Raw genomic sequence first — 13,487 nt, 5'->3', positions numbered from 1 at the left:
TTTACCCCCTTGTATTAGGGGAGATTACGGAGTTGGACGGAAGTGCCTCGTGACCTGTTACACCTTTAAGAGATGTTACAGTAAAAAGCTCACCCGACACTACACGAGGGAACGCTTCACTTCATTGACAAGGCTGCATCATGGTGTGAGCCACGTTGGGCAATTTAACTTTACCTGTGCGCCTAAGACAGCGGTTGCCAAGTGCAGTGAAGCACTTTGCCCAGGAGACAAACAATGCGCCTAGACGGCGATAACACGGGGAGGGGGGGGGGGGATTTCGACTCGCTTGCATTTGTTTGCAGTCAGTCGCATGTCGCAACACATTCGATTGACTGGTTGGAACCGGCGCATGGGTACGACGCCTGCCGGAAAACCACCGTTACTAGCAATTTTGTGAGCGCTTCCCGCGTGAATCGCAATTTAACCACCTCGACGCAATCACACGGTATGCTTATGTCGTGGGGGCAACATGTGTACTTTAGTCAGCGTATGTAAAGTAACGACACTTACAATGATAGTCGCCAAGAACTGCAAAATAATATTTATGCTATGGTAATTCTGATTGCGCCGGTATTCCATTAGCAAAGGCCGACAGTCCATTCTTTCGCATTTGAAAGCGCTTAGATATGTCGATATTACTGAAAATCCGATCAGCGTAGGTGCTCTATAGGTTGTGTTCTGCGCGGTATGCTCTTTATGAGCGCAATGTTTCGCAACTAGGAATGGAAATTTGTGGAAAGGAAGTATGCGTCAGAATTTATTGCATACAGAACTGCACTATTCTGCAACTAGGAATGCAAATTTGTGGAGTAACAGTAGGGCATCGAAATCTGGCTTACAGAACCGCGCTATTTCAAACTAGGAATCCAAATTTGTGGAGGCGTAGTATGCATCGGAATCTGTGGCTTACGGAACTTTTCAAAGTTCGCGCGTCTGCTGCCTTTGCTAAGAGTGGCGCGACGTAGATGCGTGGCTGCCGAGACTTCGAATGAATGCATCAAACGCCTCCAACGTTGCAGGACGGCCAAGGAGACCCGATGGGCATCATTGCAATTGAGCGGGAAAAACGATGACATTTAGCCAATATTTAAGTCAGAAATAAATAAGAAACACGATAAAGAGACAGAATAGACACGTATAATCTGCATTTATTCATCGAGTCATTCGAACAACCATCTACGTCGACCACGTCGTCCGCAGCGTCGACACTTGGTCGACACTTTATTTCTCTCACATCCAGGAGCATGGCGTCCGCGACGTTCACCTACATCCCCAGCAGAGCTGGCGCGGGCGGCGGCAAGAAGGGCCTGCAGGAGAGCTCTCTCGAGCTGCTCGGCAGCATCCCGGAGGAGTCTTCGCTGTCGCACTCGTCCGGCGGCCTGCAGCGTTCCCTGCGCGGGCCGCTGCTGTGCGGGCTCGCGTCTCTCCTGATTTCGGCCGCGGTTCTGGCGAGCTGCGCAGTGCTGGTGTACGTCGAGGTCTACTACCGGTGGTCCTTTCCACTGCGCGTCGACTGCAACCTGGACCCCACCGGGAGAGCGGTGGATTACGGACGCTGCTTGCGCAGAGGGTAAGGAGTTGTGACGGGACGTGATGGCGTATTTCCTGTTCGCAAGAGAGATAATGAGGTTCAGCTAGTGAGCTTTATCGACGCAAGTGCAATAGGGAAGGGTGGATGCGAAATGCTGGACAAAGGCTTTTTCGCACTGCATTTAGTATTCCCTACAGAATATGGCTGACCTCTGGCTCGGGCATTGAGCCGAGGGGTAGGCTCGCAAACAGCCGTCGTACAGTACGAATGATGCGGTGGCTAGGATAGCGGCTCGAGCTCATGTACTTCTGCTTTAAACTTCTAAGTATACGTCCGAAATCTTTTGTGGGTCAAACGAAATGTGTGGAGTTGCGCACTTGCGGAATTTCGCATGTAATCTGTTGATGTTATATTTCTAATGGAAAGCTATGCTTCAGAGTCGACGATCAAAACCACACCGGAGCGGTATGTGGTCGTATAAGCGCTGCGTGAGAGGCAAAATTACGCAGCCTGTGACTTTATACGTGACTGGCCTACTAGGGCGGAGTCTTGCGCGATTTGGCCCAGCCGTGATCTTCTACGTGCGGCGCTCGCAAAAGGCAAGAAACGAAAGAAAGAGTGACGTCCGTATGCAGAACTGTGCGCGTCGTTCTTTTGTGTCGCCCCGTCTTGCGCGCCGTACGTAGAAGGACTCGCACCTTAAACGAGCGCAGTAAAGTCGACAATGAAATGTCGGAATCCTTCATTAGCGCACTGCCTGCCTGTGCGAGAAGCACGAGGGTTGGGGCATGGGTTTCGTGAGGTTATTTTCTTGCTAGACTGTGCGGAAGAGACCGATAGTTCACATTGTAAGAAGAATGTTCCAAAATATATTGCTGCAAGATTTCTTTACCCCGGTAAAGTTACAGGGTGAGTCCTTTGAAAAGTATAACCGTGGGTCTAGAGGCGTGAGGACATAGAATGAAAGGTATATGTAGTTCAGTTTATTATTACTATCTTTCTCCCTCTGCACAGTCCAGTGCATTCGCTTAAGGCATGGGTGTAACGAGTAGGGTTGGAGTTTTATTCTTAGGAATAAGCAGATAAATATTACCTGTTATTCGTCATACGATGAGTGATTCTATGTGCAAAGTTACAGAACAATAAGACAGGCTTCGGACCAAATGGAGACGCTCGCTTAAAGGACCACAGAACGAGAAAAAAAGAAAAGAGCGCAGAGTAACTTTTTAAGTATAGCTTTTGCAGCCCTAACGTGAAATAATTTTGTGTCGAATATTTCTCAGTGAGAACGAAGCGCAAAACCACCTTATAAGGGGCGATGAATGCCTGCGCACCTCTCTGTGGCTTTTTCTACAGTGCCAAGACCAGGAACATCGCCTAGATATTACGACAGTGATTCTTTAAACAGCTGTTTTCCTCTGTGTTGTCATCTCTTGTTTCGTTGCCATCAGCGCTCATACATCTGCTCCACTTCATTAGTGAGTATCAGGCTTTAAAGGCTAAAACGCCGTAATAAAGCTAGGAGAGGACCACAAAAAATGAATTAGTATGAGGAAAAATAAACGTGTAACATATCCAATAACGGTTGACACGAGAGCTAAACTTATTCCGCATTTTGAGTAGGTAGGCTGAGTAGAATGAAATAAATATAAAGCATGTTCATTGCATTACGCCAAAAAAGACTGCCTTTCGGAATAAGCGTACTGGTGCTATACAAGCGTGGTCGCAAATGGGAAGTACTGACACCCATGTTTGCCCATTTCCTTCCACTCGACACTCCACTCCTGAATGTGGATTTATGCGCCGCCTTGGAGCAAAGTGGCAACTGCACTGCAATGACACGCAACGCTGACGAACGAGCAAAAACAAAAACACACACACACACAAGAAAAAAATGTGTACGCCGTTGTGGCCTAGGGATATGTCGCTTGAGTGCATGGTTTCCAAGCGCCTTCTGCTCCTTACCAAGCAGCCTTGCTGAAAAGCAACTTCTTCTTTCGTCGAGAGGCGTCAGTGCGCTACGCCTGGTTGAGTCGACGAAGCGCTTCAAGCTAAGTCAATTTTCCTTTGTCGCTTATGACAAAGGGAACATTCATTTTTTTTCCTACAAGCATGCAGTGCCATTATGTTCTCTATGTGAAATATTATACAAATATAAGGATATGTCACTTTACATGGACACTATTTAGGATATAGAATATTTGCATTTATATAGCATAACGTAAACGCTATTGTGAGGACGAGTGGTTGTAAAGTACCGTGGAATAAGACGGGAACCGAGAAATATAGAAAAAGATAGACACCAGTAAGGAAAAAGGAACATACTTCTAAGAAGGAAACAGGACATGCTCTCAAATAGTGTGCTAAATTGTGCTCAAATATAAAGACAACTTCATTAGTCAGTATGCCATGCAATTTAGTTGTATGCACACGCAAGCCTCCTGACAAAATATTAAACAGGAACAGGTGCAAGACCTGTAAGGTTCTCACGCACCTTGTGTTGCAGTACGAGATAGCCTGTTGTGCTAGTTGCTCGTTCATAATTAGGAAATATAGCCAGGAACTGCAAACGAACTTGCTAATTTCTCAATCCGTATGATTGAGATCAACGTCGGAATGGCCTGCTAAGTTATAAAGAAAAACTGAGTGAAATTAATCAGTCGCTACCCCATCATCTATCTGCTTGCGCACCAGATGCAAGTACGTGTCAACGGATGGCGTGCTACCGACGTGCTTCTTCCCCGAAGGCTACGGCTACGTCAAGGAGAGCGAAGAACGCCACGTCGACGGGAGCGGATTCACGACTCGTCTGCGGAGACCCGACTTACCGCCATTGTTCGGCGGGGAATTCGACGAGGTCGTCGTTAACGTTTCCTTTCTGACGCCTTCCAGGCTTCGCGTGCAAGTAAGTAAGCAACAACGTATGGAACTTTAGGGAGCACTTAACTTCTTCAAGAAGAGAGAAAGAGAACGAAGCAAAGAAAGGCGGGAACCTAAGCAGACGCACGTCTGGTTTACTACCCACCATTGGGGTAAGGGCACGAAAAAGCGAAACAGATAAAAAAGGAAGCAGAGAGAGCTAGAAATCCTAGTTGTATGTGCATCTATATATATGCGCAATGTCTATAAACGGTCACAGAGACCTGGCGAGTTGAGGTAGTGTAAAGTGGTTAGCAAACGTGCAGTATGCTTAAAGTGGCAGCGGTGCCGGCCACGCATGTTGTGGACGTCAGAACGACTGTGACGTACTAAAGAGGTGCTCTTCCTACCAGAGGAAGTGCGCTGTCGAAGAAAAAAGCGAAACGGTGAATTCTTGTAGAACAAGTTAGTAGTTTGCCCTATACATTTTCTTGCTTCTGCTATATATTCGAAGCGAAGCGTATGTCTTGTTGGTCCCGTAAGGCTTCAACCACTAGTGTGCGAAACCAAATTTCTTTCTTTTCCAGCCGCACTCTCAGCACTTGTCGATTACTCTTTTAATGTGGGCCGTATATGCGGTAACCCAAATATAAGAGCCCAAACCTAGCGTAATCTTATGTTCTTGTTTACTGGGTGCCGCCAGTTTAAATATCCCAACTTCGAAGTAGGCGGACGGTGGTTTATATACCATTTCCAATTGGCGTATTCAAGAAAACATTCCCAAAGGCTGCTGTTCTCGAGGTTAGATATTTCAGCGAAGCTGTTAGCCTCTAGTTGGTCCGCGTCCAATAGGTGTCCGCGAAGAATGTGGGCCGATCGCGGTGGATGTGCAGGGCCAGGAGCAGTGGCTCGCACCCCAGTAAGGCTTTAAGCAGCCAGCAAAGTGAAGCGAGCAGTATAAACATTCTTTGTTAATCACGTATACAACATACAAAGTAGCATACGTAATTGCAAAGAACAAGCACAAAACGATAATCTGAATCACATATTGATGATAAGGCGCTCCTGATAACAATGCAAAGCACGTAGCGCTCCCCGCATACGTTTCGCGGTAACGATTACTGTTGCGCAAGCTGCCGCGGTGACAGCAGCTTGCGAGCCTTCCGTATATAAAAGATCCAGCTTAGCAAGTGGTTTCAATGTTGTTGCAGCCACGCTATGGGCGGCGGCGTGCTGTAAAAGTTACCATTGCTCCCATTACTAACATTACTGTAAACTAGCATTGCTACCATTACTCTAAAGCAATAAAACATTGCATACCGACCTCAGCAGTTGTAGTGGTGGTTTTCAACAGTTTCGCTGGACATCCCCTTTCGCAGGGCCGGGATGGCGAGTGAATTTTTTCGCCAAACATCATTCACCCCTGATGAACGTTCAAGAATCCATTCGCTGCAAAATATTTTTTGTGAACACAAAAAAAAACGCAAGAAAATGTATTATTGGTAGGAATAATATCACCTTTACCAGGATTAATAATAAACAGCATAGAACAATCTGTCAGTAGGGTGAAGAGGCGTGTTAATAGAATTCGCTTCTTCGTTCTCCCTAATGAGCGATTTGAACCACAATGTCTCGTTGAAGAATAAAGTGACCTAATCAATTTGTCTGGGGCGTAGGAGGTAACCATCCGTATTAAAGAAAATCCACGAAGGTTTCTTGATTTAGAGAAACGCCCCATAGAATCCCTTTGTTCACCAATACCGTTAATTTACTGCGGAGAGCGGCGCTCGTGCATGCCAGTTTGAGTTGAGCAGTCCAGCTTGTGCCTTGCTATTTCCATCCAAAGTGTTCCCCGAAGCTGCGATGCAGCCACTTATCTATCGTAATTTTCAGATGATACCAGAAGCTCAGAGCTTCCAATCGAATATTTTCGTTGACGACAGCTCACAACGCTGCAACGAACACGACACGGCCTACGAAGTGTCACAAACGGAGTCTGGACAGTCATTTGGCCTTGTCGTCACGCGTAAAGAAAACAGCACGGTAATGTGAGTATACGCAAGAACGCAGACAAAGCATGCACATTTCCTTTTTCGACAATGTTGCTTATATTTCACTGCTACGAAGTTTAAAACAATTTACCCTACAATTCTTAAGTCGATATTTCGCTAACTACTTTTAAATGTTGAAGGACGCCTAAGATAAGTCTAATCCAAAAAACAATCTAGTGCTCTGCTCCGGGTTTTGCGGTCCTTTTTTGAGACGTGGTGATTGGCTAAACAGAGGTTTCATGACATTTAGTTGCTCTCGCTTGGCGCCATTTATGTAAAGATCACCGCAAAATTCTTCACTGTTTCTCAGTTTCCTCTGCGCGTGCCACAAGAGTGCCGACGCCGTCACATTACGTGTTCGAGTCAACGCCATGACACATGTGACGCTGAATAACATCATTCATAAGTTGGGTAAAAGAGTCAGATAAAAAAAAATGTGGGGTTTTACGTGCCACAACCACGATCTGATTATGACGCATGCTGTAGCGGGAGGACTCCACATTAATTTCGCCACCTCGGGTTCTTTAACGTGCCCCTAAATCTAAGTGCACGGGCGCATTTGCATTTAACCCCCATCAAAATGCGGCCGCTGTGGCCGGAATTAAATCCCGCGACCTCGTGATTAGTAGCGTAACTTCAAAGCCTCTGAGCAACTATGGAGGGTGCTAGACTTTCGAGTTTTGCCACTTCCCAACATTTACCTTAGCGCCGCGCTGCACGTTTCAACTATTGTGTACTTCAGTAGAATGGGCAGACGGTGCAGAAAACCTGTACAGTACACACTAAGAAGATTTTAAGCTTGAGGGTGCTCACTCGTGGTAAAAAAATCAGCCACTTCCAACCATAAAAATGGTGTTTAGGCGAACTATACACCAACTTGAAAGTGTGATTTTTCGCAATTGCACCCTTTGCCCCCATTGTGTGTTTTTCCAAAAATTACTTTTGTATAGACACACTGCAATCACCTTGCGGTGATTTGAACAGGATAGTACATAACGATGTTGTTAAAAATAATATAAAATGGCAGATACATGAACATATAGTTAATACAGGTTGTACAATATATACGAGAATGCACACTATGCTTTTTTCGCAGCGATATCTTTTCTGCTATCAATACCCTAGTCTTTCGTACGCCCACGGATGTAATCCCGAAGTATTTTCCGATATGGTTGTATAAATATAAAGCGAGAAAAAGAAAGCCGCGCAACCTGAATTCGAGTCGCGGACCTACAGATAGCGAGTCGGAAATGTTACCTCTCGACCACTCGACCAGCATAAGTGCAAAGAATAATGCAACACCTTAATAATGTAGTAGCACCTCTGGATGATCTGATAGGCTGACGCCATGCTCTTGAGTGTTTATATTATGGATATATTAAACGCTACAAATTAACTACAAAAAGTAGTTATTCAGGCATAGACTATCTTTCGAGATACTACGCCAATATTGGACAAATATACCGGTTTTATTGAATACATAATATGTGAAACCCATCCCGCGCGAATTGCGCAGAAGCTTAATATACAAACCTCGATCACACAACAACTACGGAGACTAACGAAGAACTTCACGCATACCAGACGTGCTAAATAATTACCCAGTCATACTGCGTTTACTGGAGTGTTGAACTTCTTCTAAAGCGTTTAAAAAATTAGGGAACTGCTTGCTGAAGGATACATAAATTCTCACGATGTCTAAAATTCCTAACATTGTACTTGTATCGGCGTGTAATAGTGCCGATTCTGCCTTTCACGATTTCCCTTAGTACTGCCACTTCTCTCATTATTACACCGGTGTTATGCATGTGCAATCAACTAGCTTCTTGTTTTGGTTAGATTGATACTTGCACAGCATAAATATGTCCGTGTTATGTGTTTTTTTCCATCTACTACTATACTGTACCATGTAGCTGTTTTGCCGCCCAGGTCACACGACCAAGTCAGGCATTTTCTCAGCCTTTAGCCGTGTCTCTTGAAGCAATTTCGCATCGAATTTGCCTTGCATAAACTAAAAAAAAGTATTAGCTTATGTATAGATCATCAACAAGGTGAAACAATTTAGGCCAAGCTAGATGTAGGACGTGAAAGACCGGAGCGAGAGAAAAGAACAAAGTAAACGCGTCCTTCAACTTTGCGACCGGGGTGCACCATCTCCGCAATACATGCTGATTTCTTTGCCGTGTAAGATTGTTCCACACGCATCCACAAATGTTTATTCTAACCGATATTGCACGAAACAGCGCAAGACTTACGGCGCATTACAATGCGCCGGCCCCGATGCTCCACCAAAAAGAACATGTGCCTGAAGGGCTGTATGATTGGCTGACGCGCCAGGATTTGCTGATAACTCGCAGCTAATCTATGAAACCATACCGAAGTGGGACAAATTAAACGATGCCAGTGATGAGAACCGAAAGTCAGGGTAGCAAGTAGAAAAAAAAAACTGTTTTTCCATTTAACCACCACAGATGCCATGTACATGAAGTATCAGGTTGACGTCCTACTGCGATCATATGACAGGCCTGAACTACTACTTGGAGCAAACCGCTGATAAATACGTGCTTATGATTTTTACTTGCATGAAATTTTGAAGTACCCGAACACCCTCAGTTTCTTCAAGGTGTACGTTTTACATAAAACACCATTTTGCACCATGATATTATTGAACTACTGCCGTAAGGGTTTTCTGTGTTCTAAGTTCTTCCCAAATTTCAGAGACAATAATGGTTCAAATAGTATGTTTAGACATCCAATTCACTATCGGAAGTGTAATCTTGCTTAGAGCGTAGCGTGTAGCAGAAACTATAGAAATAGAGTTCATTCGTTTTTTATACCCCCTGAAGAAAGGACCTCCAAAACCTCCAAGTAAAATTACACAGTAAGAATCGCAGTGAGGCACAGAAACAAACAAATAAATAAATTTCTTGATCAAAACTTAGTTTATTTGTTCATTTCTTTACCTTAAAGGCCCTTACCCAAGGGGTACTACATGAGGTCTTACCAGTTATTCAAGAAAGTATTTTAATATCTGATGACAACTTGCCGTCCTGATTACGCACAAAAAATTAAAGTACGTTCAAGCACATACGTTGATACCTGTAAAGGAATTAGATGCCTTAAACGCAAACACTGCTACTATATTCCAGACTTGACACCAGGCTACCGGGAACAGTGCTCGCGGAGCAGTTTCTGCAGCTGTCCACACGATTGACAACAGCAAATGTATTCGGCCTCGGAGGTCTTTCCACGAAGGAGTCGCTCAAACATGACATCAACTGGAAGACAATAACATTTTTCAACAAGAGAAGTCAGAACAGACCGGTAGGTTCGCATTCACTTTCGTCTGAAATCTTACATTTCATGGCATTGCATGAGCAAAATCGTATCGTAAGCTCACTGAAGTAAGCAACCACTAAGTTAGATAAACTGCTTTTGCAGCATTCGGCACTAGTCGCAGACACACCTCTGTGAGAGCCATTGCTTTCTGACGTTTTGTAGTCGCATGTCAATGAACAAGAGATTCATTGAAAAATTACGCAGAAAGCTTCCAAGAAAGTTACGAAATTAGCAACGCTTCTTATTGTGTGGAGTGTCTTAGCCACCTCTAACTGCTATTGAGGTTTTAATATATTGGGTTAAAGAGCGTCACGTGCCGCATGCCTCTTCACTGATTGACAGGTCGCGGCATTTCCGTTTCACTTATACTTTCCTATCTTCTGTTTATTCATATTCAGCCAGTACCTATTGTGCGCACCCAATGAATAAACCTTAAGTTGTTAGTTGTGCCCTGTGTACGTGTCGTTCTTCTTCGTCTGGTCCCTTGTGTTCTCTAGCTCTGTTTTCTAAGGGTACGAACCAACAAGCCCAAGAGTACCTATTGGCTATTCTCTAGCCGTCTTTGCGTTGTTGCACAACACGCTAACCGAGAGCAGAGGTGCAGTGCCGGCCACTGAAATGCGTCCCTTCTGCCGTGACTGAGTTCAAGTGCGCCTCCGCCGCGGCCGTTATGACGTCACTACTTAAACAACCAATCAAGTGTCACCGCTTCCTACACATGCCCTTTCCTCTCTGCGGCACCACCCCTGACACCTTTCTCTCTATAGTAATCCTCCCCACCCACTCTCCACATTTCTCCTTCCGCTTCACAGTAGAGTCACCATAGCATCAAAACCCGCCCGACTCCGCAAAGATAGCTATGAAAAATGTAGCGGCAGAAGAGGAAAGATTGTTGAAGTAGACTTTGGTGGATGGACATGGAGTTCCCTAAATCAGTCGAGCAACACGTGCAAATCTTGGAAGCTTTGTATTTCATGTCATCGGTATCTTGTATTTCAGAGCGAGTATTTTGGTGTGCATCCTTTCTACATGGTGGTCGAAGAGGATGGAAAAGCGAACGGCGTGTTTCTGAGGAGCAGCAATGCAATGGGTAAGAGCGAAGTGCCTGCCGGAAAATCATGTCAGTTGACATCACTTTGACAAGGATGACATTTTATTGACGTTCATGGTTGGCATTCTGATTTAGCTACGATATAGTGACACGTGCACTTGTTTGTCTTTCTTCGCTTGACCGCGTTTCACTGTCTAACAACTGCTCTCGCTCAGCAAAGGACGCACCTGCATGTATTGGAAGTTTCTGGAACGTTCTCGGTGGTTCTACACGTTGTCTGTTGTTACCAAAGCTTGCGTAATGTAATTGTGTGCGCGACGCGAATTGTGTAGTACCTTCTGGAAGACACGTTGGCGCTAGCGATTACTCTGGAAATATTGATGACTCATGCATAAAAGCGGATGTGCTTGACCAGCAGATGAAATTTTCGACGATCTCCGACTGTGTTCGCTCCTGTCGTTTCTTTTTTTGCAGCCTGTTTCTGAGGGCACAGGTTCGCCCAATAAAACATTAGTTTTGCCATTCACAGTTTTGCCGCTTCCTTCACCGTTTCTACTACGGGACAATGATGTACTGCATATCGCATTTATTCTAAGCGTAGGCATCAAGCAAACTATGCCCTAATGCCGACATGGAGACATCCATAACGCAGTATATGCCAAAAAAATGTGAGCCCTATCCTGCCTACTGAAAAGATGCAACAATGAAATCTGGTAGCTGTATCGTAGCGCCTAGGAAGACGAACATGCGGGGCCGGGGCAGTGGGGGGAAAGAACCCCGATTTATTGAACATGTGTACATATATAGGTTTTAGGAAGGGGTGTGTCTATTTATCAAGAACAGATAAGTTGTTTGCACAGCATGCACATGGTGCATGCGTATTGACATACAATGCGCTTGCGCGGAACACGTGTGGTGCTCGGCGCCCAAGATACGGTACAGTAGCTATAAGAACGCACCTCGATTAACATTAATCTTGTCTTAGATACAGCTTTTGCAAGCTTACACTGCACCATGTTTCAGGAGAGATCTCAAGGAAATATTGTCGTTATCGTGACTAGAATCACGCGCTTCCGTCGTCTATGCCTATTTCCGTCATCGTAGTTGTGATTGCAACTGAATAGGCTGCGATGACAGCACTAAAGCCGTGCAATATAGGACCAGCTTGTAGTGGGATAAAATTGTAACATTGCGAAAAGTCGCTTGGAAGACTTCGCGCACAGAAATCAGGTGCTTTTCCCAGATGATAAGCCTGTTTGCGCACTAGGTATTGTACTTATACACGCCGCTAAAGATATACCTCCGGGCTTTGTCCGGCATGCAGCGTAACTTGACAGAGATTCACGAAACGATAACGCATCAAGTCCAAACGCAATATACGTATTTCTTTAGTTACGCGCCGGGACCGCGACCCTTCACGATTTATACTATACAAGACAACTTAATTAACAGAAAACTATCGATCTGCCCTGCCAATATATCGGTAATTAGGCATCTTGTAGGGAACCTCTATACCTTTAAATGCAGCATTCGGGAAATCTGTACGCTCCATGCTTCAGTTTTACGGATTTGTATTCCTAGGATATGTACGCTACATCCTTCCGGTGCTGCGCAGTACGTGCAAGTCAAATGTTCGCTCGTTGGTGGGCTTACAGGGCCAAACGTTGCGCACCTGTTTAGGACTTCCTCACGGCACACCGACATTTGCAGAAATCGTCCTCGCCAAAGATCACCCCATACAAACATACGTTGCTGCGCATTGTCTGAGGTCGAATATCCATCATCTTTCCCGTTCCCCCAATCATAATTTGGCGTTCTTAGATTGTCTTCCGTCAAGATACACACCAGCAGCAAGGCTTTCTTGTCCTCGTGGTGTCTCCAGTACCCTCAGTTGCGCTTAAGTATTCCGGGTGTAAAGAAGGTTACTCTCCCCAAAATAGCGCTAAAACAGATGGCGCTGCTATTAATAAGTGAGACATACGGGGATCGAATGCACATCTATACCAATGGTTCGGTCTCATTTGCCAGCTCTTCAGGTGACGTTGTCATTCCGACTACGAAAACTACAATCAAATTCAAATTGTCAGACATGACAACATCAATGGCGGCAGAGGTTCCTGCCATGCGGGCTGCTGTAACGTACTTCCCGCAAGAGACACTTCGGAAATGGGTCATATTTTTCAACTTTAAGGCAGCACTTTAGAGTCTGCAGTTTGCTCTACATCACGGGACTCGTGAGCCGCTGACATAAGAGATAAGAGAAGACGACCATAATGTTATCGTTCAAAGGCATGAAATTATATTGCTGTGGTTACCTGGACATACCAGCATTGTTGGTAATGACCTCGTCTGCCCATCTGGAAGCCCAACCCATTCCATTCCCCTTATCCGGAACCGACATGGCAAGAATGCTTCAATTTCATGGCTAAGAAATGACGTACAAATACTGGCCTTCTCCCAACCTCCCGAAGTGTCATCTACATAGCCTTGATCCATCCCTAAAGCTACAAGTACCCACAAAAGATTCCCGCTCTGAGGCTACAGCATTGTACCGCCTCTGGCTCGGAGTGGCATTTACAAAGGCCTACTCTTTCCACATTGGAATGGGGGATGCGTCCATGTGCCACTATTGTGGAACTACAGAAACGATTGAACA

At 45.1% G+C, this 13,487-nt stretch overlaps 1 protein-coding gene across 4 annotated transcripts in view; it reads left to right on the top strand.

Annotated features, from left to right (window-relative positions):
• Nucleotides 1–13,487, top strand: part of LOC135913114 (lysosomal alpha-glucosidase-like) — a 154,308-nt gene that overhangs the window by 65,853 nt on the left and 74,968 nt on the right. For all 4 annotated transcript variants that reach the window (XM_065445789.2, XM_065445790.2, XM_065445791.2 and 1 more), the window contains exons 2-6: nt 1,241–1,570; nt 4,226–4,436; nt 6,284–6,438; nt 9,591–9,765; nt 10,780–10,870. In XM_065445789.2, the coding sequence (XP_065301861.1) occupies nt 1,241–1,570; nt 4,226–4,436; nt 6,284–6,438; nt 9,591–9,765; nt 10,780–10,870 (962 nt within the window). The remainder of the gene's footprint in view (nt 1–1,240; nt 1,571–4,225; nt 4,437–6,283; nt 6,439–9,590; nt 9,766–10,779; nt 10,871–13,487) is intronic.

This window comes from Dermacentor albipictus, chromosome 2 (genome assembly GCF_038994185.2).
Source record: "Dermacentor albipictus isolate Rhodes 1998 colony chromosome 2, USDA_Dalb.pri_finalv2, whole genome shotgun sequence".
Lineage (NCBI taxonomy): Eukaryota > Metazoa > Arthropoda > Arachnida > Ixodida > Ixodidae > Dermacentor > Dermacentor albipictus.
This window is presented reverse-complemented; position numbering and strand designations above follow the sequence as displayed.